The sequence below is a fragment of the Pezoporus flaviventris genome, unplaced genomic scaffold, assembly GCF_033815535.1.
Source record: "Pezoporus flaviventris isolate CSIRO_AGI_PZ_B2104156 unplaced genomic scaffold, CSIRO_AGI_Pfla_v1 ptg000007l, whole genome shotgun sequence".
NCBI classification, from domain to species: Eukaryota; Metazoa; Chordata; class Aves; order Psittaciformes; family Psittacidae; genus Pezoporus; species Pezoporus flaviventris.
The window spans coordinates 28,405,824-28,433,812 of record NW_026892555.1 but is presented as its reverse complement, the minus strand read 5'-3'; the positions used below and the strand labels follow the sequence as shown (position 1 = coordinate 28,433,812).

Genomic DNA, 27,989 nt, shown 5'->3' with positions numbered 1-27,989 from the left:
AATTATCTATCCTGAAGGCCTTTATGCATCACAGAGGTGCATTAAAATGCTGAATTCCTCAGCTGTGCAGGATTCATGCAAGAGCAAGCATTTAAAAATATACTTTAAGAAAAAAGAAATATAAATAAAATAATAGTATTTACCAGCTGTCCTCACCCAGGGTCCCCTGGTCTGCTTCTACTGCAGAAGACTCTACTTCACCACTGCACTCACTTCCTTCTCCTGACATTTGACGAGTCATTTTTCCTAAAGATAAATCCCTACAACAAATAAGAAGAGAGTACCACCAATCCATTACAGGAAACATTCATTACTGAAAAGCTGTTTGATGAATTTTAAACTTCACAGTTTCTGGGAACATACCAATGTCACTCCTACATATTTCATTTCCTTTATTACTACAGGGGTACAGGGCTTTTACTGAATAGCTATTTAAACAGTTTATTTGCTCCAGTTGCTCATTCCTAAACTAAATGAAATCCTCTGGTGGGAACACAATTTAGTAGCTTTAAAAAATTCGAGTCTTGGAGGAGTGATTGTGACTTTAGGTAAGAAATTACAAGCAGATGATCTAAGCCACACAGGTTGCCTAAATGGTAGAAGGATTATAGCCAAAACACAGTCAGAAGGAAGAAAGCCAGTTTGGCAAAAAGATTTCGTCAACAATTTCACATACTAAATTTCAGAGCAGTACATTTTCCCATTAATAATCAATGGGAAGTTGTGGATGCTCCATCCCTGGAAGTGTTCAAGTCCAGGTTGGATGGGGCTTTGAAGAACCTGGTCTAGAGGAAGATGTTCTTGTCTGTGGCAGGGGGATTGGATCTAGATGAAATGTAAGGTCTCCTCCAATCCAAACCATTCTGTGATTCTGTGCTCAAGAAAACTTCTTTTTAACTGCAACACACATGGGCAGCCTGACTCGCCTGGCTACAACAGAAACAGGGGTGTGCAAAACTTAAAAAATAAAAATAAATTTGTTTCCAATGTATTGCCCTTTGTGGAAAACATGCATTTATTTAGTGCTAAAAGCTGCCATCTGAACTGGAAAGAAAAGCTTGTGAACAATTTTGTTTTGAAAGTGATACTACTATATTTCACCCCCTTTTAAAATTAACTACTACTGTTTCTATAGTTTCGCTTTAATGCATACATTTTAAATAATACCTCAACAGTATTCTCTAACATGATTACTGGCCTATGTTTGGGCCAAATCCAGCATATGTAAAGGACTGCAAGTCTGATGCCTTGTTTGACTGTCCTCTCCTACCTCATACACATTTTAGACACCTTTCCTTAAGAACATACAGGCAGAAGATCCTTAATTTTTTTTGGGCCATCAGATCAAAATTCCACTTCAGTGAGGCCAAAAAAGAGATCTTTTTATTTTGTGTGAAATTGTCATCAGACAAACAGAAGTTCTTAAACAAGGATCATGGATTTACTTGTAACTTTTACAACTAAAATTCACAGTTATTTTCCATCAAGACTGCAGACACTACTTGGCTGACTTTCAATAATTTTAAGTGTCTGGGAAGCTTTCAAGGTGTTTGTCTTCAGGGAAAGCACTGAAGAAATCTTCTTTTGCTACTCATGCCTTCTTATTTTAGTCACACAGAATTTCCTATTGTGGCATTTTAGCCAAATGCAAGTTATTTCATTTTTATTGACTATTCCACTATTTAAGCCAGCATTAAGTCATAACTTCATCATCACACAGGGGAAGTAACTACTTTTAGAGGGAAAAGATGAGACAACAGCTTCTCATTTGTACTAAAGAACAGCTATTTAGCCATCATATGAGAAAGAGCCTACTGAAAACAGTGTTTTGCGTCTGGTTATGTAGGGAAAACTGTTTCCAGGAATACAGTTAAAGCTCGCGCTTGTGACTATATAGAGAAAATGTCTCCATGGAAAGAAATTCCTAAAACCCATGACATTTCTACATACCTAATTCTCCTTTCAACAGCATCTATATGAAGTTGCTTTTCATGTAACAATTTCTTCAGCGACTCAACCTCCCTTTGTTTCTCAAGCAGTTCTTTTTGTAGACGGTAATTTGTTTCCTCCAGAGTTTCACAGAAAGCCTAAAAGACAAATTTAAGAACATCTTCCCTTTAACTTCAGTGCCCTGTCTTTATTATTTTTCCTTTAGATATATCAACCTGTAACAGAATTGTACCCGCTTTTCTTCATATTATTATAAAGAGCTATATAAACTTGAAAAACAAAGTTCTGTCATCAATAAAACAATGCTGCTTTGTTTTGAACAGTGAATTTATTATGCTAAACTGCAACACAAATAATTTACACAAGAGAAACTTCAGAAAGAGGCTTCTTGCCTTTTATGTGCCTTCCCTAATTCTGAACTGTTGTAATGTTCCACCTACATGGAACGTCAGCTGAACTCCCTACTCCCTTTTCCCCTCATATAAGCTTTGCTTTCACATGACTCAGAAGTCAATTTTAAAGCATTTAATTATTCCCAAGATGCTAGGAGTATTAGGATAAAGTGCATGTTCCTCCTAGGATAAAGACAAAGTTTTCCAGCTCTGTACCAAACACCTGTTACTAATATGAAACCATTAGTCAGAAGACCAATACAAAATCATTTTGAAATCAAATGCTAACAACAGTAACTACTCAACCATGACAAGTATGTTGTGTTACCCTGTTAAGCATGACACATCTATGTAGTACACCCTGACAAATTTGACTAGTGAGCAATCCTAGAACTTAATGTGAAGAGCCAACGTGTCATGCAGCACTCACCGAATGCAGGAAGTGACAGAAGCATTGGCATAGAGCCTGCTGATCTATTACTGGAAACAGCATATCTACCACCAGTAATGGCAATTCTGATTTAATAATTTACACATTCTCACTAAATAAGACCCATGCAGGAGGCTTTCTTGGCTTAACACTACATGCAACTAACCAGTAATTCACAGAGTCCTCTGAATACAAACATTTTATATGAGCTCAATTAAGAACATTTTAATAAAGTTTTAAAATGAGCTATCAAGAAGATACTATTCTTTGTTTTAACTGAAGCAGACTTACCAACTCCTTGAAAATGTTAAGTTTTCCTGTAATTACAGAATTCAAAAAAATTTTGATTTTTTTGCATTGAGTTCTAATTTATTTTATTGACTCAGAGAGCAAATTTATCTTTGTTGCCAGGCACTGAAGACCAACCATCAGTTAAACCACAGCTTTATTCATATCCAGTAGAGCCAAACAATGCAATCCATTCTTCACCAAGCATTTTTAGTGATCGCTTTAGCAATCAGTCTGGTTAAGCAGTCATCCGGTTTCATCCAAGCCAATTAAGTGACTTCTAGTGTATTTTGCAAAACTGTTAAGGTTGCTGGTGGCCTAAATGAAAGGTAACCATTATTTCCTTAAAAATACAATTAAATTATACTGCTTCTACTTTTAGACTTTATCCACATGCAAATTTCCCTATTCACAGAATAACAAAAAAAAAAAAAATCCACAGGTCTTGGAAACTGTTTCATTTTTCTATACCAGAACTGAACAAAGCCTTTCACAAAAACTCATCTCTAACTGCAATCTGTGTATCAGCTGCCCAAGGAAAGGAAGTCTCTTCAAAACAGAGTAAGAAAACATCAGTATATTCCGAAGGATGCCATAATAGCAGAAAGGTGAACCAAAGCTGAAGATGAGCTATCAGGAAATTGTCTGTAATCTTGCTCCTTGAAGAGCTGAACACCTGGAGTCTGTACAATTCGAATACCCAGGTGCGACCAATTTTCCCTTAAAGTCCTGAAAGAGTAACAGAACTAGGACAGCTGGAAAAGAGCTTTGTTTCCTTCTTCAGTGGACCGTGAAACACAGATGGCTGTCAAAGGACCTGTGGAAAGAGTTACCAAAGGTATGATGCCAAAAAAAATGGATTAATAGAATAGACACAAACTAAAATGAAGATACCCATATTTTGCAATTCTTTTAATGATAACAGTAAGGCAAAACAGGAGCAATTTTTGTGATACCTTTAAATATGAACCCCAGGAATATGTACGTGAACCACAATGTTCTTGTCCTGTACTTGCACGTTGTTTGGGGAAAGAAAAAGGCAAGGGATATGTACATGTATTTCTGATATGTAGTAGTTTGGGATCCTTAACAGGCAGGAGTGGGGCAAAAAGCAGGACAACCATGGATTTCAGGTGAGCAGACTTTAATCTCTTCACAAATCTGCTTGGAAGGAAGAAACCATGGGAAAACACCTTGGAGAGAACAGCTGTCTAGGAGAGCTAGCTGCTGTTCAAGCATCACCACCTTCAAGCTCAATAAAAGTCTAGATCAACGAGCAGGAAGTCAAGCAAAGGTTGCAGGAAGCCTGTAAGGATGAGCAAGGAACTCCTAACTCAACTCAGATGTAAAAAGCCAGTGTACTAGTGGTGGAAGCATGCAGAGGTGACCCAGCAGTACAGGGCTGCTGTCTGATCTTACAAGGACAGGGTTAAGAAAGTGAAGGCCAACCTGGAGCTGAACTTGGCAAGGCATGTGAGAAGAAACAAGAAAGGATTCTACAAGTACATAATTAACAAAAGGAAGACCAGTGAAACCATGGACCTGCTTCCAAACTGAGTGAGTGAGCTTGTGACAAATCACACCAAAAAGGTTAAGGTACTCGATGCCATCTTTGCCTGTCTTCAGTGTTAAGACTAGCCTTCAGGAATCCCAGACCTCTGCAACCAGAGGGAAAGACAAGGAAGGGGAAGACAAACTTACTCACAGTGTTGGGGGACAAGACAAACTGGACATACTTAAGTCCATGGGACATGACAGGTTTCACCTGTGGGTGTTGAGGTGCAGTCAGGGAGCGACCTGACTAAGCTCCAGCTTGTTGTCCACCAGGACCTCAGGTCTCAGGATTCAAATACCATAAACAAAGATAATTAAGGGGCTTAAGCATCTTTCATGTGATAAACAGGAGTGAGCTGAAACTCTTCAGTCTGGAGAAGAGAAGGTTCAGGGTGACCTTATCAATGGGAGGGAATGAAGAAGAGAGGCACAGACTTCTCAGTGGTGCTCACTGACAGGACAGGAGACAATGGGCACAAATTAAGACCCAGGAAATTCAATCTGAACACAGAAACCATTTTTACTGTGGCAGTGATCAAAAACTGAAGCTGGCTGCACAGAGAGGTTGTGAATTCTCTGCAGAATATTCAAACCTGACTGGACATGGTCCTGGGCAAGCTGCAGCAGCTGACCTTGCTCAAGCAGAAGGGCTGGACTAGATGATCTCAAGAGGTCTCTTCCAACTTCAACCACTCAGTAATAAAGTGGGCTAGCCCTTGGAGACCAGAATTTTATGACAGCTCTCTCTAGCAACTTTACAGAAATGGTTAACAGCCAAAATTACACCAGCACAGCTATTTTAATAGTTTATCTAAATTCCCATGGTGGAAGAATAACCCTGAGATTTCACCACTGAACACATAATCAAAGTATCAATGAAAGCATCACTTAAGTTTCTCACTTATCTGAACAAATAATTCCTTTAATTTTTATTAATTTTCATCAACTTAAATAGCTATAATGAAAAATATTTGTACAGAAATCAAATATGAGCTTGTAACACAAAAAAAAAACAAAACCAAAAACCCAACAAATCCTTCAATTATACACAGTAATGTAACAAGAGCCAAGGCACTCCCACTTGCATGCAAAACAAACTGGTAAATATAAATTTAGTTGGAGGAGTACCGCTCAACATTCATAGTTTCTATAGTATTAACAAGGTATGTGCAATTCTAAAACATTCATATTCTCTAAAGTAAGAAAACTAAGACCATTTGCTCTAGACAGACTTGACACAGCTTTGCATGCTAGTGAAACTTACTTCTCACATACCAAGCTGCAGCCTACAGTATTATTTGTTCAGTGTGCTCATATGCATGTTGAAAGGCTGCTGCTTTACTACACTACTTGACACTACTAAATAGAACAATTTTTTTGTAGTCAGAATTAATCCTTTCATTACATTTCATAGCAAGAAACATTTTATTGCAAGACCCGAAGTCTAAGGTATAGGCATTGAGACAATGTGTTGAACATAAACCTACAAAACCTATCTTTATATTCGGTAGTTGCCTTAAAAACAAGTTTCACCCACTGGTCATAAAAGGGAACAAGGAAGAGATCACATCTTGGGACAGAGATGAAGTACAGCAGTCAAAGATTACAGTGTGCACCAATAATTAGACTGTCAGTTTTACAAATACATCTATGTGCAAATTTTTGTGATAGAAATTAAAGCTTCCACTCCCTACTACTCAGCAGATTTTACAATATTCTGGCAACAACTGCCTTTTGCATTCTGTTTTTATCATACTACATAGCACTTACCCTGCTCTCTTCTAGACTGTCAAAAGGACCTGGAGGATCATCCAGACAAAGAAATTCTCTCACTGCAAGGCTTCAGCAAACAAAAGAGAGTGAATTACTTGAAATATAAAAAAAACCAACACTTAAATATGATCATACAAGGGCAGTATTTTTTTACAAGAAACAAGCACCTCTCCTCACATTCCTACGTATTCGAAATAATGTTAACAAACTATTAAATCTTTTAAGACTGTGACTTAAGTTACACAGGTACAGTTAAGAGTTCATCTAAATTTGTCAATTTAGAACATGATTTTTCAGATCTTCACAAAATTCACTGCTACACGACAACTGAAAAGCAAGTTTATCAATTCGGTACTAAAGATGTTTGAAAAATAAATGTTAGCAGATGGATGAAAAAAGCGTGCTGCTAAAATCCACATACAGATGTCTAAAGGAAGTATCAGAGGAACTAAGCATTGGTACTAAATGTGTCTCCATTTTGCTAAGATCATTGACTTATAAACAGCATATTTTTCTTTATATATACACAGTATATTTTAATATATGCATATATAAAAGAATAAGAAGTGACAAGGTTAATGTGCCATGAATATACTATATAGCCATTTGCTCTTGTGAGACCTCACTTGCAGTACTGTGTACAGTTCTGGTGTCCTCAACATAAAAAGGACATGGAATTATTGGAACAAGTCCAGAGGAGGGCCACGAGGATGATCAGGGGACTGGAGCACCTCCCGTATGAAAACAGGCTGAGGAAGTTGGGGCTGTTCAGCCTGGAGGAGGCTGTGTGGAGACCTCATAGCAGCCTTCCAGTACCTGCAGGGGGCCTACAAGGATGCTGGGGAGGGACTATTCATTAGGGACTGTAGTGATAGAACAAGGGGTAATGGGTTAAAACTTAAATAGGGGAATTTTAGATTGAATATAAAGAGGAAGTTCTTTACTGTAAGAGTGGTGAGGCACTGCAGTGGGTTGCCCAGGGAAGCTGTGAATGGTCCATCCCTGGTGGTGTTCAAGGCCAGGTTGGATGAAGCCCTGGGTGACATGGTTTAGTGTGAGGAGTCCCTGCCCATGGCAGGGGGGCTGGAACTAGATGATCTTAAGGTCCTTTCTCACCCTAAGTATTCTACAATTATATGATCTCTAAACATACTTATCAAATTAATGCATTCAACTTAAAATTGTGTAAAATTGCGTAACTGATGTCATTCGCCTCTGTGCACTTTTACAAAGGCCAGAAGTAAGTATGTGTAATCCTGTGGTTTACTACAAAGTATACTGAGCATCTTGCTAATTCCATCTTCCAGGTTTAGACTACTTTTCAGAGAACTCTTCAGCATCTTCAAACATGTCTCTTCATCCAGCTTTCTAAGACTTTCCTGCTCTGTTGTATTCATTCTTCCATAAATAACCTTCAATCAGAACACTGAATTCACAATTAACAAGAAGAAACTTACTCACAATTCTGTGCTTGCACTCACTACTATAAATCTTTAAATAATCTCCTAATGGAATGAATATACAGAAATGGAAGACATGAATCCAAACTAATTCCCTGTCTCTTCCTTCCACCTATGTCCCATGGGAAGGCGAGGACAGCAGGAAGTAATTTCCTGCCTTCCGCTCATTCTCTACATTTGAGGCAGACACAAAGTACAAGCACAAGAAGGTAAACTTTAACCCTGCTACCGCTCTAATCAAACAATTTCAGGTTTGGCAAGCAAAATGAGGACAACTCTTCAGCAAACACTAATCATTGATGATACTATCACTTTTATGTTTAGAAAAGCTATAAAGAATATTTACCTAAAATACCTATACTTTGTTGTTGGATTTTCATGAACCTGCTTTCACGTGCTTATTGCACAAGAAGATAGAGGTGAGGTTTTTGATCAGTGGCTAGTGAGAATTCTTGTTCTAATATCCATTTTTATCTTGTCAGCCTTTACCCCATCCTGGAAAAAATTCTTCTATAATCATGATGATTCCTGTCCCCACTTAATCTGTATGACAAATGTGGAAAAACCTTCCTTTTTTCAAGTCCCGTCTGCTGTTTTTTATTAATCAAATCCATGATCTGTGCAAGCCATAGCCTAAACCTGTACTAGAAAAACAGCTTCTCTCATGTACTCAAACAAGTAATAAAAAAAATCTGCTACTTAAACTAAGATTATCACTCCAATTAGCGTAAAAAATGATATAAGGTAACAGGTCATTGGTTAAATGATTAGAACATAACCTCAAGCCAAATAAAAAGTTATTCAGGCATTCAGTATATTTTCAAAGAGAAGAGCAGGTTGTTTTTTTCCTCTCCAAACAGTTTAATGTGAAGTGACCCTTTTCCAACATGATACTTAAATCCATTTTTTAATGGTCAAATTGTTCTTTTCATAAAGATGCTGAAGGAACTCACTTAAGCCTAATGCAGAAGAGCTCATTATGCAGAAACACTTCTGCTCACCATTCTTCTTCAATAACTTCATACTTATTCACCTAGCTCAGTTGAAAAACTCTAAAAGAATTTCATTTCTATATTTTGCTAGAAAATTTGTCGTGTTAATGGGTAACATTAAAATGACATAACATGCAGTAATGCTTGTGGGAGAAAACCAGAATAACCAGAAAAATAAATGTGCAGAAATATCCAATCTATATATATCAACTACTTACATCACGTCAATCCCCCCCCCCCCCCCCCTTTTGTTTTCCCTGCAGTTACTGGCAGAAAAGTGTCTCTCTTTCTAGTTTTCATAACTTCTTAGAATTGAAAACTGTAGATTCATTATTTTACATAAAGAGACCAAGAAACTTAAAGCTACGGGTCACTGAAAACATTGTTTCTTTACCTAAAACATTCACCTGATTGTATGAACATCCATTTGCAGACTATCTTTACTCAGTCTGCTCTGACCCTGCTCTCACCTCCATATGCTACATCTCTTCCTTTCATTTAACAAACAGAAGAGAGTTCTGCCTCAAAAATATAACAGAAAACTTCTACATCATGTAGCAGAAATGGCTGTACATGGTTTCTTTCTTTGCTTCATCCCATGCAAGCTGACATCCTTCTTAAGAGATATACCAGCATTAAGAAGGGCAGCAAGGGGCAGTGCAGCACACAGACAAGACTCAACAGCTGATGAGTTCCTCCCTTTCAAGCTGGTTCTTACAGAGGGTGGAGGCAGAGGAGAGCTGTATCATCTATATAAAGCCAGATGACAATTCTGTTTAGCAGGTTAAACTCTTCTCCTCCTTTGTGGATTATATGCAATTTTCTCAAATGCATTAAACTCTGGGAGGATTTTAATTTGATCTTTCACTGAATCTTCAATACAAGGCAAAATAGGAGAACAAATCCATAAAACACAGACCTGTAATTTAGTGACCTACCTACCATCATCCTACATTTTATCTTTAAACTACTTTATGCAGCTAGGTTTATTAAAAAAATAGGTATACCAAATGAGGTCTCCTATCCCTGAAAGGTAATTTCCCACTGCCAATATGTCTCAGTGATAATACAGTACATAAAAAAAATGAGAGAGACTTTGGTGCAACCCAAGCAGTTTGATTTATTTGGAAAACTGCAGTAGTAAATGGTGAGCTTTTAAGGAGGAAGCAGGGTCATATGCTTACCACTACTCATGTAAAGTGCAAATACTAATTTCCATTAATAGTAACTTTTACTCTTTCATAATTGGTTAAAAAATACCAGATGGCTCCAATCTCCCTAGTCTTAATCACTTCCCAAGGAATTCAACCCTTCTAGAGATCCAAACAATTGAATAAAAGCTGTACCAACAGGTCAGAGTTTTTAGTAAACTTCATGCTGAGCCTTACACAGCCAAGATCAGAATTTTCCTCAAAAACATGTTCCAATTAACTGCCTGTTCATTAACCAAAATACAAACTGATTCCACAAACAATTAAATTCCCTTTTGTATCTGACAAGCAACGCAGACCGAAAGTTTTGTAGAGGCTTTTTGCTTTAAATGACAAACTATTTTGTCCAATACTGACCACTATTAAGATACCAACAAGCTAGCTGAAATGCCAAACTAGCTGCAACAATATGAAGCATAAATATTTCAGATCTATTCAAGCCGACTAAAGTCCACCCTGCTCACTAGTTTACCTCCAGCAACGTAACACAAGAGACATTTAATTCCTTTCTTCTTGGCACACCTATTATTGTGTAATTTAATAATCAGGAAGCTCTTAAAGTTCTCAGCCACATATTTCATCTGTACAATCATATTTAATAGCCACTGAAGGAAAACTTCACAAGCTGATCCTAATTTCTTTTTGGAAACCATTTAAGCTTTCTGCCTCTGACATCTCACAACAAAGCTTCGTAAGTGTGACATACCTAGAGATGACTATGAATCATGCATAATATTAACATTCTTTACTCACCTTCGCTATCCCCTTGATGATTTCATATGCCCTGTTCAGCCAGCCCTTTCCCAAGACAACAGACTATAGAAAACAGAACTCTTGTTGCAGGAAAGCTTGTCTGTGGCTTCACCTGTTCCTGCTTGCTTTCTCTGTACTTCTAGCAGACACTCTTTTGAAACAGAATCCTGTGCTTTATCACTGGACTATATGAAAGTGCAATTCAGATTCCCACATCAGTAAAATCTTTTTTTTCCCCCTTAAGTTCCTCTTTGACAATTTTTATACAACTTTTTGATTACTGCTGAACACTGAACTGATTCAGAAAACTGTAATACCACCAATAATCTTCCAGGTTGTAAGAGACAACTGAATTTATGATTCTTTATGTACGTACTTACTGTCATTTTGCACTTCACGACATGAAAACTAACATTAGTCACTCAGTGGCTCAGGATCCTTCTCCAGTACTTCATAATCTCATTGTTTGTTCCTTTGTCCAGATAACTTACAGATATTGTGAACATCAGTGTCCATAGCTGTAATCCAGCATCCATATGCAATATGGAAATTTCCACAATCCTTCTCCCTTGCCTTTCAACCATTTTATACAAGCTCCCTCATAACTACTCGTTAAATTTCCCTCTGCAAAAGACATTATTGCTTTTCCCAGTATTATTTTTATTTACCTGCTTACCACTTTGGGTTTATTACAAGCAGTACCAAATGTCAGACTTACTTAATCTCTAGTTTCCAGACTCAACAGTCAAGCACTTTATAAAAAGGTGCCAAATGCAGTAATACACATTCTACTAAAAAGTAAAGTAGATGCAAGCATTATACGGTCTCACTCCACGGCTCAGCAATTTTACATTTTAGTTCCTTTAAACTTCTTGAGAGAATGCTGTTTGCTCTAATTAATTTCTTACTCTTTGTAATGAAGCTTCAGATGAAGACAGCTAATCAGACTCATTCCTCAAAGAATTTCTGATACAGTAACCTCAATTTTTTCATTTCTCATGCTGGAAAAGGTTTTTGGAATCAACTGCTTTGCCTCTAGCAACCTGCTTACTAAAATTCTCTTTTGGTCTACACTAAAATTATTTTACATTTAATTTGCCAGAATTCCAGCTTTGGAAGAAAAAATGATATTGTCCAAAGAGACTTCTGTACTTTGCTGCTTAAATATATTATATTTCTTACACTCTAAAGCCTTTTTTGATTTGTGGATTACATTTACTTATGTGAAGCAATCTGTAAAGGTATTTCTATTATCTGTATTTACATGATGTCATGTAAATTAAAAACCTTTAGTTTAATATGCATTTTAAGAACTAATTACACAATAGTGTAGGTACTTTACATTATGAGAGCCTAACATTTTATCTTAATATAAATTAACAATATGTCAACTCTATGTTTAGTACAGAGAACTTCCATGTTCTAGAAGTAAACATGTTTTAGAAGTAAACATGATATTAGTCTAATATTTTAAATATTACAGCTTTTAGCTAGTCGTTAACCATGTGCAATTTGTTTTTTTTGCTTAGGTTAAGATGGGATTAATTTAATAGAACACTAAATAATTCACATGACCAAACTCACAACATGAATGTTAATGAAATTCCTCATAAGTTGCTCAAAGATACACTGCTAGAGTCTAGGAGCTTACATTACGAGTTCGGACACAAAAAAACCCCAACAAATCCACAAGCAAAGTTGAATCACATACCAGTTAGCAATATCTTTGTGAGCTACTAGATTCTGAAGGAATGCTTGTAGTCCCAACTGTCGATCTTCCAAGAAGTCAGGATTATAATTATCCTTGAACCAGCGCTTTGGTGGAAGGGCCAACCGAAAGCCAGGAAACATATCTTTTAGCTTGAAAGAGAAATCATAGCCAAAGAAAACCAAGAAAGAAAGTTTTGATGAAATACTGAGTTTGACACAGCACTGACTTTACTCATCACAAGATTTTTCTGTCTTCTATTAAGTTCAAGCACAAGGTAAGTCTCAACCATAAATACAATCATAATTATATCATAAATTATGGACACAGTTCTGCTACTTGCTATATTGCCTTGCACACCTCTCAAATTCATCACATAAAAATAGGAATGAAAAACTTTGCTTTGTTACTTAACATCTCTTGAGTCTGCTATCTAATGCCTCTGAGTCAGTAAATATAAGAAAACTGTATGTAAGTAAAAAGTCTCAGATGAGTAAGCATTTCAGTGGGGTTTCTGCTCGAGTATTCAGGGACAGTAGGTACTAAATAATTAAAAGCCCATTACAGACCTACAACTCATCTTTTTTTGGGAAGCTGGCAGAATAAATTACAACACTTGCATGAGGTACTTCTAGTAAAGAGTAGCTCCTTGAGCACCCAGAATATTAAAATTTTAACATGCACTGAAGTGGCTCAAACCCTGGTACTAACATGTAAAATAGTATTTTTGAGTTACTTAAATAGTAATGGGGTATACATAATGTCAGAAATACCTAGAATTTTTCTCAGTGCAGAAACTGAATATACAAATGAAGCATAAGATTATGATGGGCCTGTCCAAGGATTCCAATTAATTACTTTTCTAATATACATGAAAAAGCAAAAAAAAATAATTAATGCTTTCATAAAAAACAATTTTAGATTCTTTTTCTTAGAAGGTATGCTTGACAGCAAAATCACAGAGGATTTACAAACAGGAAAAAGCAAACAAGCTTTACAAAATCTAATGGTCCTCCAACTGCCACAGGAATTGTTTTAAGCTTTTTCTGAAGACAGGATCAAGCCAACGTCTGACAGGGATGTCCTGCATACAACCAATATACTTGTGTGAATGTTCCAGTGACAGAGATTCCAGAATCTGCTTTGAAAACAGTTTATATAGCTGCAAGCTAATTCTTCAGTGGGTGGCTAGTTCTTGGTATGGCAAAATTTTAGCCTTCTGACAATAAGTTTTATTTAACTACTCTTCATGGACTCACAGAAAATGCTAATGAGCAGCTCTTTCAGCAGATCTAGTTTTAAGAAAGTTAACTAGAATCTCTCTACAGAGTTTAAAGGAATAGCTACGATAGGGGATCACCCTTGCTCCTAGAGTACCATTTCACATTTTAAGAAGGGTGTTGTTTTTTTTTAACATCACAAGTATTGTATATTATGCCATTAGTACTGTATATAGCCCATGATAACTACTAGTTTCTAATTTATAGAATGGTTTGACAAAATGCTGCTCTTTATTTCTGCATTTAATTATTTCTGTTTTCCTCTTACAAATTCATCCTGATAGTAGACTCTTCCTGATATTTTTAAGTTTAGCTTTGGTCATCTGCAGTTCCATTATCTCTTACTAAGTTACCATTAGTACCCCGCATATGTAAGCATTCTTTATGCTCCACACACCCTCTTAATGAAATACTGAATAGAACTGAATCCAGAAAAGAAAACAAAATTAATTCCTGTGTTAGTTGAAGAGAGGACCACAGCTAACCATTGCTGGGTAAGGTTTTCAACCACAGGTTCCTGCTTAATGGTAATTTCACTTGTCTGGTTATGTAGATCATGTAATTTACTTCTCAGGAAAGAGTATGCCTACCCACAGATTACTCCTTTTGTGGATGAAGAGCGTATGAGAAAGCTAGCTGGTGTGAGCAGACTAATTTTCAACATCACAGTCCTGGGGCATTCTTTGTTGAACGTTCCTCAGACATAGCAGGAAAAACTGTGGGTCAGACAAGTTAAGCTGGCTCTGATTGCTCGCTTGGATCCATCTTCTCTAGATGTCCATCTTCTCTAGATGTGACAGATTATACATGTCACATGAGGCTCAGCCTCAGCTAGAAATGGTTAACTTCTTGGTTCTTAAGACTGGCCATTTCATTATTTGTTAAACATCTCTACCAGTATAGCAATAAACTTTACAAAGTTCCTTTTCTACTATTTTTGGGGACCAAAGAGTATTCTTCATATACTTCTCCAGTCAAGTAGATGTTCTTAAACAAAATCTATGCATATAGCCAAACGACTGTATTTTAGCCTTTGTCCCACCTCCTTCAATCCTGTCATGTTCCAACATCCATTAAGATTTTTTTTTGTTACTAGTACAGCAAAAGACAGTGTTTTAGTTTTTATTGTAACATTTGCTATTTGCTTCCCATAATTTGCTCTCAAGTAATGATTTGTTATTTTACTGCCTCTTTCCCTTACTCTGCCCCTCGTGATTTATAGAACTTTATCTATTGCTCTTAGCATCCTGTGACAGTCCATCTTGCATCTCAGCACTTCTGCCTTAGTGTTCAGAAGTCTGTGCTACTCCCCTTGTGCTGATCTCTATTTTGTATTATTTTTTTTAATTACTTTTGACTCGAGATTACTATGTAGCTTCTTGTGTACCCATACTAACAATATCTCATCTTTCCTTTACATTGGATTACTTCGCCATCATCTTCTATTTGTCTTCTTTCAGCAGGTATGGAGTCTTCATAACCTTTTAATTCCCTAAGAAGTAGATAACTTTGACACCCAAATAACTTGTTCCTTATACTTGAAGTCTGTTCAAGTCTTAATGTGCTGCTGCACTGATTTAACTCCTATGAGGAGAGTTGAGCTCTTTTACTCCCATTCATTTCTATTTTATTAGTGTCCCTTACTAAAAATATTTCAGAAACAAATGTTGTACTTCCACTATCTAGGATTCAATTTTGCCTTTATTTTCTTTGAGACTTCAGGGAAACTAAAGAATGCTACTATTAAGTATTCTAGTTGCTTCTGTTAGCTGAGCTGCATTCATTCATCTAGTCCTGATTTTATCCTCATGTATGCCTATTGTGACACTGTTCCTATTTTCACATCCCTATTTTTAGCCACTGTCAAAGTCCAACACTCACTTCGGTTAGAATTGGTGAGTATATGCCTGACACTTACAAAACATACTGCTCTTTTGTCTTTACCTTGTCTTCCTGAAAAAGCCATTCCCTCTCTGGTAATACTTGAAACCAATTCACATAATGATCACAGGTATTGATTATTCAATTCAGTTGCTAAGTTTCTATTACCATTTCAGGGAATGAATAATTTGCCACTAACCTCAAGAGGGATGGTGAGGAAAGGTTTTATAAGATTGTATATTTCTCCTGTTTCTATTGGATTTCTAAGCGATAGGGTAGAGAAAAAGCTGAAAGTATACACATATGCAACTTCATGTCTATATTTGTCATTAGAGAAAAAGGATTTGCAAGTGTTGCACCATGTCTTTTGAACCACTGAGGTGCGCATATAATCATTTACTCCCCAGTTCTTAATATATTATGCTTCTTATAATACAAAAATGCCAGCTCCAGGAACTGAAACATAAACATAATTCTGAAGCTTCTACAGAATTACTGAATAGGAACATAATAAAAATTTGTATTTTCATCTGAAAGATGAAAAAGCTTGTCAGTGACACATGGGAAAAATAAAGTTCTTCCTTTCAAACAGAAATCCTAATACCTATAAATCATGCCAGAATACAAACATTTTTTGTCAAAGATTTGACTAAGACTAAGGACTTCACTTGTAAAACCTAAATACCTATTGTAAAATGATAACCTGTGGCATTTTAATTTTTTGAACTAGTGATAACCAGATAACCACATTATAAGTCAGTGCATATAAGCCAGTTCTTGATCTATATCTGACATACTTCACCAAAATACAAATTGTTGTCTGGCTTGACTCCTGAAGTCTGAGTTGAAATCCCCAGAACATCATCAACTCAAAAGAAGTTTGGCTTTTGCCAATAGCAAGGCATTCCTAGCCTAAAAGATATCCAAACAGGTCAAACCAAGAACTCAGAGAAATGTGTAAGTTGAAGTCCATATTCAAAATTTCAGCAGAATTAAGTTCTTTGTTGGTTAGGCATACAGATCCAAGGAGAAAAGGTATAAAAACTCCCAAACCTTACTATGTTTTGTATGTTTATACTTCTATATGAATAATGCTAAATGGGATAGCCAAATGCTAATTACCAATTACTAAAACTTGTGCTTTTTAGGCCAAACATTTTTTTTGCTTTCAAGTGTCCTAAAAATATTAAATTGCTGACACAGAACTCCTGTTTACCTGGGGTCTTTGTCCTCAGCTTTAAAACTCTGATATTTCACAATTAACTTCAAAAGACACTGAAAACAACAGAAGATTGACCAACACACAAGGAACTTATGTTCATGAAACTTAAGTTATATCATGAAAAAAGCAGCTTGTTGCACTGAAATGACTGAATAATTACTCTATCAGAATGCAAGCCCATAATTCTTTTTCTATGCAGGGGATACAGGTATTAAAGAATTAATTTCCTTTACCACACAGACTAGGAATAAATATAATGTATGATGCTTGCTAACAGCATGATAACTAACTTCTTTAATGCTAGCTGTATTTGTCTTTGAAAATATGAGGAATCATGTTTTCCATTCATTAATATAGTATGTGTTGTATAGGTAGTGAAAAAAGAAAGCAAGAAAAGAAGTGACAAAAATGTCAGACACAAAAAAAAAAGGAAACATGAAAGAAGAGTGAGGTAAGTTAGCTGAGAATTTATCAGTGTAAAATTCTCACCTTGTCATTAAGCCTGGAGAAGTCAGTGTACCGTCTGAAGACCACCCAATTTTCATCTGGACTTCTTTTTACCAATATTTTGTACACCTATGTGGAAAACCAGGAATATCAGAAAAATGTGCAGGATTTCACACTGCATTAGCTGGAAGGCTGAAATTATTCTCTTTTTCTTAATGAAACAAAAGGATTTTTTTTTTTTAATCGAGAATTGGATTAAAAAAATCCCCCCAAACAAACAAGCAACTTAATTATCAGACAAACAGTATAAATTCATTTCAGAATTTAAGGAAGGAATTTTTATAATTCATAAATACATTTAGCTACTTTCTGTCTGTAAAAAGGGCTTGTTAAATTTCATCCAGATTTCTGCCCCAGAAAAAAAACCACAACCAAAAACAAAAAAAAAAAACAAACCAACTCTCAGCTATGAAAGTGGTGAGGTATGTTTTAATGATCTGTTTTAACATCTGCCAAATTACAGTTCTGTCATTAATCCCTGAGGCCAATATGTTTTTCAGATGACTGTAACAAGTGGGTACTGCTTGTTGTATTGTTTTACAATGTCTTATCTGACCTTCTTCACAAGGAAAAGCAATGCAGGATAAAAATAACATCCTCCTTTTGTTCCGTCTATCTTGAACATGAGGTTTTGTCTTTCCAGGCAAAATATGACCATTTCCCTAGATAACTGCATCAGAATGATTATGTTAAGACTGTAGGACTGAAGTAATATAATTTGAATCAGATTTAGCCAGACAACAGCAGTACCATTCTCCTATTTAAAAGCAAATGGATATATAAATAAAACAACGATAAAAACAATTATAGAATTACCTTTTAGGAGGACAAATACTCAAGTGCCTGAACACAATGAATCTAACAACACACAACTTCAACTACAAAATATTAAACAGTGTCTAGAAAAGCAGGGTTCTCATGTCACAACCTTACTTTTTCCGATGTAAGGAAAAAGAGTCTCTGCACTGGTACTGGGTTAGTCCTCCCAGTCTAAGTGTTCTCTAGTTAAATTTCCCACCCCTCTGCAAACACAAGTAAAAATGTCTTCAAAATATGAGGAAGAAAAAGATATTTTTGAAATCATAATAATAAACAATTCCTTATGGGCATTTAACCAAATTCTATCGAAAACATTTCCTCATCTGTTACATAGTAAAATCTTTCCCAGTATAATCATGCTTTCAAAGCAGGTTGTCTTAGCTGACAGATGTATTTTCTTGTTGGAATCCCAGCATGTGATAACCCCCATGCTAGCCAACTTCTCCACATGTGTGAAACTGTTTTTAACAGTTTTGCATTCCATAATATATTAAGTGGCAAACAGTTACACAAGCTACAGATAACTACCATGCAAATTAAAAGCAGTTTTTCAGCCAGTACTTCTCTTACCTACTTTTTAAACACAGTATTCCACTTTTGAGCAACATCATCTGTGGAAGTTACAGACTGCAACAGACGCAGTATTTCAGACATTAACTAAAAGCTATTAGCTTTCAAAATTCAAGCTGCAAGACATGCCTGTGAAGCCAGTGTTAAAATACAATTCTTCTGTCTTCCATTTTGTGTATAAATATTTGCCCAAGTGTTTTAGCTTTCCTGTCATACTGGAAGTATGTAAACTTCATAAAGCAGAACTGCTATATAAAACTCTGAAAACTTTGCTAGTACATAGTAAAACACAAAACAAGAAGCTGTAGAACATGCTTGAGAATTTACATATTAATCTGTTTTCTATTCTACTGTTTTATTCTACTAAAGGCATTGCTTAAAAATGCACACAAACCCCAGTAATATCCAGTTAGTCTGACCCTCACTCTGAATGGTTTCCAAGCAAATACTAGATAAAGTCTTCACAAATTATGGCCAACTTAAAGAGCACAATCCACTTGTGATTACTGCCCCAACCTGAACACGGTTTTCTTGCCAAAATTAAATAAAGTTTTGCAGTTTTTTGTTTGGGACTGTGGTGGTTTTGTTCATTTTTTTTAGATTTTTTATTAATAAAAAAGAAAAACTAGACTGTTACAAGAACAACTGTCAGCTCCTTCACACAAGATCTTGCAGAAATCCCCCAAACAAAAATTGAAACTTATTCACACAATTCCAGTCAACCCTGAATTGCCTTATTCCACAAATATAAAACATTCAATGAAGATATGCCAATATTTAGTATCAATCTCTGGCTGATTCGGCATGTCATTATAATTTCTAGTCGGCTAACAATGCTCCAGACCAAAAGGTCTAATAGAACATTCCAGCACTGCTCACTCAAAGACCAACTGCTTATGAACAGAGACTTTTTTCAAACCTGGGTTTTCTCTTTCCTAAGCTTCAGCAGCCATGACCTCCAACATCCACTACCATTTGACTCCTGAAGCTAATACATGAACCAGCTTACCTTGTTCAGATTCATATTTTCAGAACTATGAGATGTTTAACTGAAAAAAAAAAAAAAAAACAAAACCAAAAACCAAACAAAAAAAACTTCAGAAGTCCTCTCTTTTACAGGTGATGTCAAGGTAATTTTCATTGTCTTCTATATCACTGATTTTCCAGTACAGAAGCAACCAAAATTTCCAGCAATCAAAATTGCTGATTTTAATGCACAATAGCAAGCTTATTTTCAACATGCAGCTGAAAACAGCTAATTATGCGCTTTCAGGAACAAGCACAGAAGTGATTTCAGAAGGAACAAAAATGCATTTACACATTTTAACAATGAAGAATGTTTCATTTGTATTGCAACCTGGTCTTCTAAAAAATGAGTTCAAATTATCATTTTAACTACAGCTGAAGAACATCTTACATGTACACTGAAATCTTCCTGCTCCTATTTTCAGACTAGCCCTTGTCAATACAACAATACTAATCATGCTACCACGAATGAAGATGCTAGAAACTGAAAAACTTAAAAGACAAACCATTATTCCAAAATAATTAAAAAGTAGCTTTAATTCTTTGCAAAAAAACCCTTGATTATTAGTATTTCAACAGTCATAAGGGCATTAGATTCCATGCTTTCCTAATCTTAAGGGAAAATGGGAGAAAAAAGTTTGTCTGCTATTTCCTCCTCCTCACCTGTCATTAATGCTGCTCTCCTAAAGTAACATAATTGATAAATAATAAGTAACTACTTCCATCAGTCCCACATGCCTTGCTGAATGTTCCAACCACATCCACAAAAACAAATGCGTTAATATATTTATGGCATGTAAAGCATATTGAATTGCCAGCTATAATACATTTTGCTAAAAAAAAACAAAACAATAAAAACAAATCAGTTAAGCTAGTGTTCTGTCACGAGATACTGCATATGTGACATCCCACTGATGTTTCCAGCACAGATTTCCTCTTATCAAAAACTAAACCTAGCAATGCAAGAAGCTGAAACCTATGTGTTTACACTTTAATGCAAAATATTCTGTTATAACTGTAAAAGGGTGTTTTATCATCCATTTCAAATAAATGACTACATTTTAAGATGTTTAACTATCCAGAATTTCTACAAGTTCAGTCTCACAAGGAATTGTAAACTTTGCAAAGAATTCCTGACTATTACAGCAGAAATTTGAAGTAGAATAAATTCCTCCTATTCCACATACACAATTACAGGAAAGACTGCTTACAAGTCCCTGTTTTCCCACCTGTATAAGAAGAATTACATTTTCCTATTAGACAGCAATACTTAGAAGGTAAATTGGTATTTGTAAAGTACCTGAACTGTGGGATTAATTACTGAAAGAGAATACAAAGTACATTCAATTGTTATCTTGTCATTACATGATGAACTATCCCCAAAACTTACAGTGAATTTTGCCCTTTCCTCCATCACCTCATAACCCAGTATAGTAGGCGTGGACGGTCGATCTTCCCAGCTCCTGGAATCTGCACTCTGCTCTATTTCTTCAGAAGGCTGCGTACAGTATTCTATGGATGTGTCCATACCTGTAAATTTAGTCCTTACAAGTGGACTACTACACACAGATGATGTAGAACCAATCTGGTCAGGCACACTCATTTTTTTAAAACTACCAATTGTAGAGTCCTCCAACTGTCCTTTTGAGGAGCTGGAACTCGTAGAGATGCTCCCAAAAGAAGAACTTCTTTGGTTTCTGTTTGTAAAGCTGGATGAGGAGCTTCCAATAGGAATAGGAACAGGAACATATGGGGTTGCCATCCTTCATGAAAAAAAGATTCAGTTTTTGGCAAAGGAGTTTAAGGTTCATTCACTGTATAAGTCATGTTTTCTCCTCTTTTCAAGAGCAGTATCTGCAGGGAAGGACAGAAAATATTACTGTAATTTTTAAATGAAAGCAACACTAAAATACTGCTTTGGAAGATTCTGTAGGAGTACTGAAGCTTAAACATTTTCATAAGGAATATGGTTTTATATAAAAATGCTGCTTTTAACTGTACTTCTGCAGCTTGGCAGACAGCTTTACAGTTCTGACTTTCAGAGCAACTAGAATAAAAATGACAATGTTAAAGTAAGATTACAAATGAGAAAAATGGTTTTGTCCTTCATAATTCACATGCTATTTGTTGTATTGAAAAAGTCAGCAATTTCGAGGCACTTAAGAAGCTCGTGCAGTTTTAGTGACTGTTTAGTACAAACACCACAAAACTTCTCTCAGAATTGCTTCTGTAAGATATTGGGAGCAAACTACACAAGCCAAACATGCATGCAACAATACACAGGACATGAATCAAAAGACAACACAGTAAACAATTTAGATGAGAAACATATCTGAATATACATATTCACTGAAGTATAATGGACCTGTTTTCAAAGCCAAATACTTTTTCAAAACAACTCTGTTGCATATGCTGCAGACATTTGTAACAATGTTAACTGGACACATTTTCTGTAGCTTGAATTGGAGCAATTTTTACAAGCATGCACATCAAATGCAGTGTTGTAATAGCAGCTAGTTTCCTCTTCCAGCAGATTAAATTATAAGAAACCCCAAACAAACAAGTTGAGGGAAAAAAAAAAATTTTTTTTTCAATGAAACAATTACAAGCCAAAATTAATCTTTTGCATGTGTGCACATTTCTAAAAAAAAAAAAAAGGCAAAATAAAATTAAGACAGCCATATCAAACTGCCAAAAAAGCACTATCTCCTCATTTTAACAAAGTACCCAAAGAAGAGGTCTTACAAGACACAAATTAGATGCCACCTCTTTGTATTAATAGGATTTGAGTCATCATCCATTTCACCTAAGAGTACACTGATCAACCACGAGGCTGCTGGAGGCTCTGAAATGGGAAACCATCAACCTGATTCACATCATATACAGAATCAATCACCTACTGAAATAACAAATGAGCTTCCTAATTGCCGAGGTGAAGTGATTCTTTCATTCTCTTGCGCTAAATAAATCTTACAGAACATAAATAAGGAAGTAAACATGAAATAGACCAACATCAACAAGAAAGGCTAAAAAATGCTCATGAAGGAATTCTGTGAATGAAGGAAATAACAAACTTTCTGTTCTTTCAGCTACACAGGGAAATCTGCAAACATCAGAAATCTCAGGGAAGTTAACCAACAAAAACAATATAAAACTGGTAGCGACTCCTTTAGAGCAATTCTTCTTTGCTGTGGGATGAGGCTGGAGACTCAGCAGCACCAGAATAGAAATGTTGGTATCATAAACCTCTGCTGACTTTGCTGGTGTGATACAGGATTTGGACTATCCAGCAGCTTCTGTTGCAGAATAGTCCTGTGCTTGGTTGTGTGACTTAACCCCAGGTGTCAGACAGGTGATCTGCTTCAGCCTCAAAGTTTGAAAGAAGCAAGTCACTACTGTGACTGGGACAAGACATCCTCTTGGAACTACACCAAGATCCCTTTTTCCACCTGTATCTCAGTAAGTAAATCTGTTTTCTGGCTCAAACAATAAACTTTGCAATGTATTTTTTTTTTAATAGAGATAAAAGTATTAAGGCATGAAGTATTCTCTGGTAGATTTTTCTCTAACAATACTCTCATCTGTATAGAACACTGAACAAGGTAACTCCTTTTTCCACTTGCCACTTCAGTGACTCCCATGTTACCAACATAAGGAAGGCCCCACCCAATCATGGTTCTGGGAGGTGTGGGATTAAATCCCTATCAATAGAAGAATCCAACTGAGTCCAGATTTGCAACAAATCAAAGGATATGAAATGAAAAAAAAGTGGTTATGAGTTTCTGCTGTATGACTTTCTGAATCTAAACCAGGAAAGGAAAATAAGGCCACACCTCAGGGCATCTGATGCTGTTCATCCAGGAGTTCATGGAATTTCAAAAAGAAAAAAAAAAACCTGTGCTTTTCAGCACTTTTTGGGAAAACAAACCAACCCAAAAACCAATCACAAGCCATGATGACATTTTCAGCAGTTTCAATACTTGTGAACTATGAGGATGCTGAGATGCTGGAACAGGCTGCCCAGAGAAGTTGAGGCTGTCCCTTCCCTGGAAGTGATCAAGGCCAGGCTGGATGGGGCTTTGAGCAACCTGGTCCAGTGGAAGGTGTCCCTGCTCATGGCAGGGGTTAGGAACTAGATGATATTTAAGGTTCCTTCCAACCGAAACCACTCTGTCATTCTATGAACAGTGTAGTTTCTAGAATGACTTCTTTCTTTAAAGTGAAATGCCAGTCAATAACTTACTATCTTGAACTTACTACTGCTCTTAAATGCACATGCATAGTATAGGCTATACCTATACTGGCAAGCAAGACAGCTCAACCTTGCAGAATAAGGCACTTGGTGTTAAGAATCCAACATTTATACTGTACATGCTTCAGCAGCTTTTATAACAAACCAGCTGTAATTTGGTACCACTGACTGAAAGCTTATTAACAGCTGCATTAGGTCTGCTCCCAGGGTACATTTTCTGGTTTAGTTTCTCCTGTGCTTTGCAAGACCATCCCAAATTGCGAGCCAAAGTGCATTAAATGGTGACAGTCACAATATTTGCTTCTAAATGACAATCTTGACTCAATCTGACACAGTAACATATAAATAAATAGAAGGCGCTGATACCACCAGTGTCACACTCAGATTCCTGTAACTCAGGAGAGTAACAGAAGAGTATTCTTTGAGTAACAGAAATGTCAGGTCAAGTGAGCAAAGGGCATACCATGTCACTTGACTTTTTTGTTTCTTAAGGGATCAAGGAAACAGAAAAAGAAACATTACATTAGAGCTTACCAGACTCATAAATACACGTATATGTATGTGTGTAAACCCCTCTTAAACTGGAAAAGTATCCCAATTTTCAAGTATCTAAAATATTTAGATGCTTTGAAACACAACAGAGTTTAAAAGTCACATTAATTTGCACTTTATGCAAGCTAAACATTAGAAAAATGATACAATGCTCAAATGAGGGTCACAACCTTAGGACTCAAGCCTCTGCTATGAATACGGAAGCTTTTTGCCAATTCATGCCATAAAAAGGAACAGAAAATAATTTGATAACCCCCCCATTTTTAGACAAACTGTATCACTCTTTGCTTATGCTGGTGCAGTGAGGAGTGAAGATGCAGGTGCACAGCCTGCTGCTGCCCAAGCTTCGCCATGGACTGGCCTCACATATCCACTGCACTGAAGCAGTGGAATCATTGCATCACACCAACTTTCAGAACAAACATCACTTGTAACACCTAAGAGATAATTCAGCAACTGCACTCTCTTATCTAGATATTTACTTACTCCACTTTTTGTAAGAATATAGTTTCCTGCCCAGAACCTCTATTTGGTTTAGCCTGATACCCAACTGTAAGTTAAGAATGAAATTAAAGAACAGCTGCTGGAAGTACTGAACTGCTAGAGCTGCAATAGGGCAGGATGGAGTCCCAGGTACCAGCCTGACACCAACTCACCCCACCAGGTGTTTAAAACAGCCACCTCCCTTCTTGTGGGTGAAGCAAATAGGCTATAATAAAACCACTTAAAAAGGGTTTGCCTCCAGCTTGCAGCTCTTGCAATTCCAAACCCTTTTAAGCTAATGGTTTGTATCTTCAGTGAGAAACATGTAAGTCATGCGATTCACGGATAGCAGATTAGAAACAAAACAATCCTTACTTAACAGGTCTAATTGGATTTAGAAGACTTTTAACTATGCAATACTATTTGTGATCCGGTTACATATATTAAGGCAAAGCAGTCAGGTTGGCCTCTGCTGCTTAGGATTTAAGTGTTACCATGGAATGTCAGCTGAAGAACTAGTGGCATATTTAAAGAGGCAACTTGCCAAGTTAGGTTTTAAATGCATCTATTTTAAAAACAATCATTTTGTGCCGAATTCAATCAAGTTACTTCACAAGGTATTTCACCTGTTCATGAACTGAAGTTTGGGGCCTACTGACCTCACCTCTCACACAAAGGGGGCAGTTCCTGCCCTGAAGAGCCTGCTACCAAATTAGAACCAACAGAAGGTGAACTGTGCCGTCCCCTCCCCCAGCTCCAGGGCAGGACGTGCTCACGGTGCCTACCTCTGTGATTTAGCGCTATTTGACAGAAGAAAACCCAACAGCCCCGGCAGTTACCTCACAGCCCGCCGCCGGCGCGGGCACAGCCCGAGGCGGGCGGAGCGCGGCGGTTACGCCGCTGTCCGCTGCCGCCCGACACCGCGGGCATGCTCGCCGGTGTCATGCTCGCCGGATGCCGCTCGCGCCACTTTACGTAACTTCGGGAGCGGTCACCGGGCCCGCCGTGCCGTGCCGTACCGCAGTTGCACGGTACGCCCTGCACGGCCGCAAGGCTCCAGGAACCGGCGGGTTTCACTACGGCGCCGGCTGAGGCTCCCCCCCACCCCCTAGTAGGAGAGCTTCATCCTCGCCGTCCCGCCCCGCAGCCCGCGCGGCGCCCCTACCACCCGCGGCGCCCCCCACTGGCAGGGGCCGGCCAGCCGCCTCCACACAGGTGCGGGAGCTGCGCCACCGGCCGGAGCGGCGAGGAAGCGGCGAGGCCGGCGGTGCCCGGCGCAGGGCAGGCAGCGGAGGGACTCCGCTCCCAGACCGAGCTCCTCTCGCATCGCACCGCCCGCCTCCCTCCAACAGCAGTGGGGGCGCCTCCTGCCCCACTCGCCCACTCCCGCTTGGTCTCCGCTCACCTGCTCACCGCAGCACTCGTCTCCTTCTGCCGCGTAACGCAGGGGCAGCCCCTCCCGTTCGGCCGGCCTGGCCCGGTCCCGCCCCTCCGCGCGCCGAAAGGGAGGTGCACGGCGCCGGGGGGCGGAGGGGGGGCAGGAAGGCGGGGAATCGGGCTAATACCTGGGGCGCGTGGCGGCAGGGGGCGGGGTCAGGAGCAGGGGTGGGCGGGGCACACCGGTAAAGCCTGCACTTCCCGGCAGGCAGCGTGGCGTCGTTCGTGGCAGGGGTTGGTAGCGGTGTATTTCGGGTGCTGTAGTTTCTCGGCGTCGCGGTGCCTTCTGGGATTTGTAGTCCCGGGGAGTGGCTGAGGGGAGTGAGGCACTGGCCGTCTCCGCGCAGGGAGAGCGGGGAGGGGTTCCGGAACCCACGGCAGGCTCAGCCGACCCTCGCCCGGGCGGGCTCCCGCAGTGAAAGGCAGGACGCAGGTGGGAAGGGTGGGGCCTGCCGGCTCCGGAGGGGTAACTCAGGGTGCTAACGTGGCTTAGCGCCATCATATGGCAGCGTAACAGGTGTAGTAGTGGAGCTCCATGTGAAATGTCAGGATAAGAGTGATTAGTGAGGGGGGCAGGATATCACTGTTCTTAAATGGTGGTGGGAATTAAACAGTGTCTTGCTGTCTCGTAGTGACCTAGGTATGTGAACAGAAATATGATGTTCTGGAGAAACACAGCACAATTTGTCTTAAAAAGTACTTTTTTATATTCTATGTCACATAAAAGTGTAATACCTACCATTTCTTATAAAGTTCTTCTGTTGAGTTTTCATCCAGAGGTTACCACACATCTGCTTCTCTGGGACTGTATCCCTTTCCCCCCTCCCCCCTGCCCCCTCCCATTTTTGATATTTTATCTGGAAAGTAATTTGGAATTTTAGGGAACAGCAGCTGTGCCCACTGCTTGGTATCTGTCTCCTGTTCATGGGTCTGGACATCATTAGATGCTTCCAGGAAAATATTGCAACTCTTGTTCAAATGCTGTGCAACTGATCTGCCTGTTTATGATAAACTTGATACTTTCTGCAGGGCACAGTCACAGAGGTAGCATAGCAAAACTGTGCTGGTAAGGTGATCTGATCTGTGATTGCAAACAGTAGTATAGGCCAATATGTTCTGCTCTGGGGGCTGCTGTTACCCTTGGAGGGTAATTCTTCTGCATTGGTAATTCTGTTCATAGAGTCTTAGAAAATTCCTTTTTTGTTGTTCTATAGGTGACCATGGCTGAGCAGTAGTGTATTCTGTGGGTGTTTTTACTGTAAATATTTTTTTGAACTTTGCTACTTTCACCAAACTACTTTGAAAAAACAGATATTTTTCACCTCTAGAAATATTTGATAGTTATAAACACATGTTTTTTAGTTTGCTAGTCAGCTATCCTAACAGCTTGTAACATGATGTAGAGGTTAAAATGTGTGACGACCCCCCCCCCCCCCGCCCCCCAGCAAT

At 38.1% G+C, this 27,989-nt stretch overlaps 1 protein-coding gene and 1 long non-coding RNA gene across 5 annotated transcripts in view; one reads left to right on the top strand and one right to left on the bottom strand.

Moving 5' to 3' along the window:
* SNX16 (sorting nexin 16) overlaps window positions 1–26,645 on the bottom strand; it is a 28,570-nt gene extending 1,925 nt beyond the window's left edge. Inside the window, exons 1-8 of one of the 4 annotated variants that reach the window (XM_061448202.1) lie at window positions 26,509–26,645; window positions 21,207–21,670; window positions 17,958–18,071; window positions 17,384–17,470; window positions 12,515–12,663; window positions 6,385–6,454; window positions 1,951–2,087; window positions 144–260 (exon numbers count right to left, since the gene is read on the bottom strand). In XM_061448202.1, coding sequence (XP_061304186.1) covers window positions 144–260; window positions 1,951–2,087; window positions 6,385–6,454; window positions 12,515–12,663; window positions 17,384–17,470; window positions 17,958–18,071; window positions 21,207–21,578 — 1,046 coding nt within the window. In that variant the 5' untranslated portion in view covers window positions 21,579–21,670; window positions 26,509–26,645. Of the gene's footprint in view, window positions 1–143; window positions 261–1,950; window positions 2,088–6,384; window positions 6,455–12,514; window positions 12,664–17,383; window positions 17,471–17,957; window positions 18,072–21,206; window positions 21,671–23,482; window positions 23,858–25,767; window positions 26,035–26,508 lie in introns of those variants that run through there. The other 3 variants (XM_061448201.1, XM_061448203.1, XM_061448204.1) reach the window with 3 other exon arrangements.
* LOC133266724 (uncharacterized) overlaps window positions 1–27,989 on the top strand; it is a 796,291-nt gene that overhangs the window by 93,271 nt on the left and 675,031 nt on the right. The gene's annotated exons all lie outside the window — the stretch shown is intronic.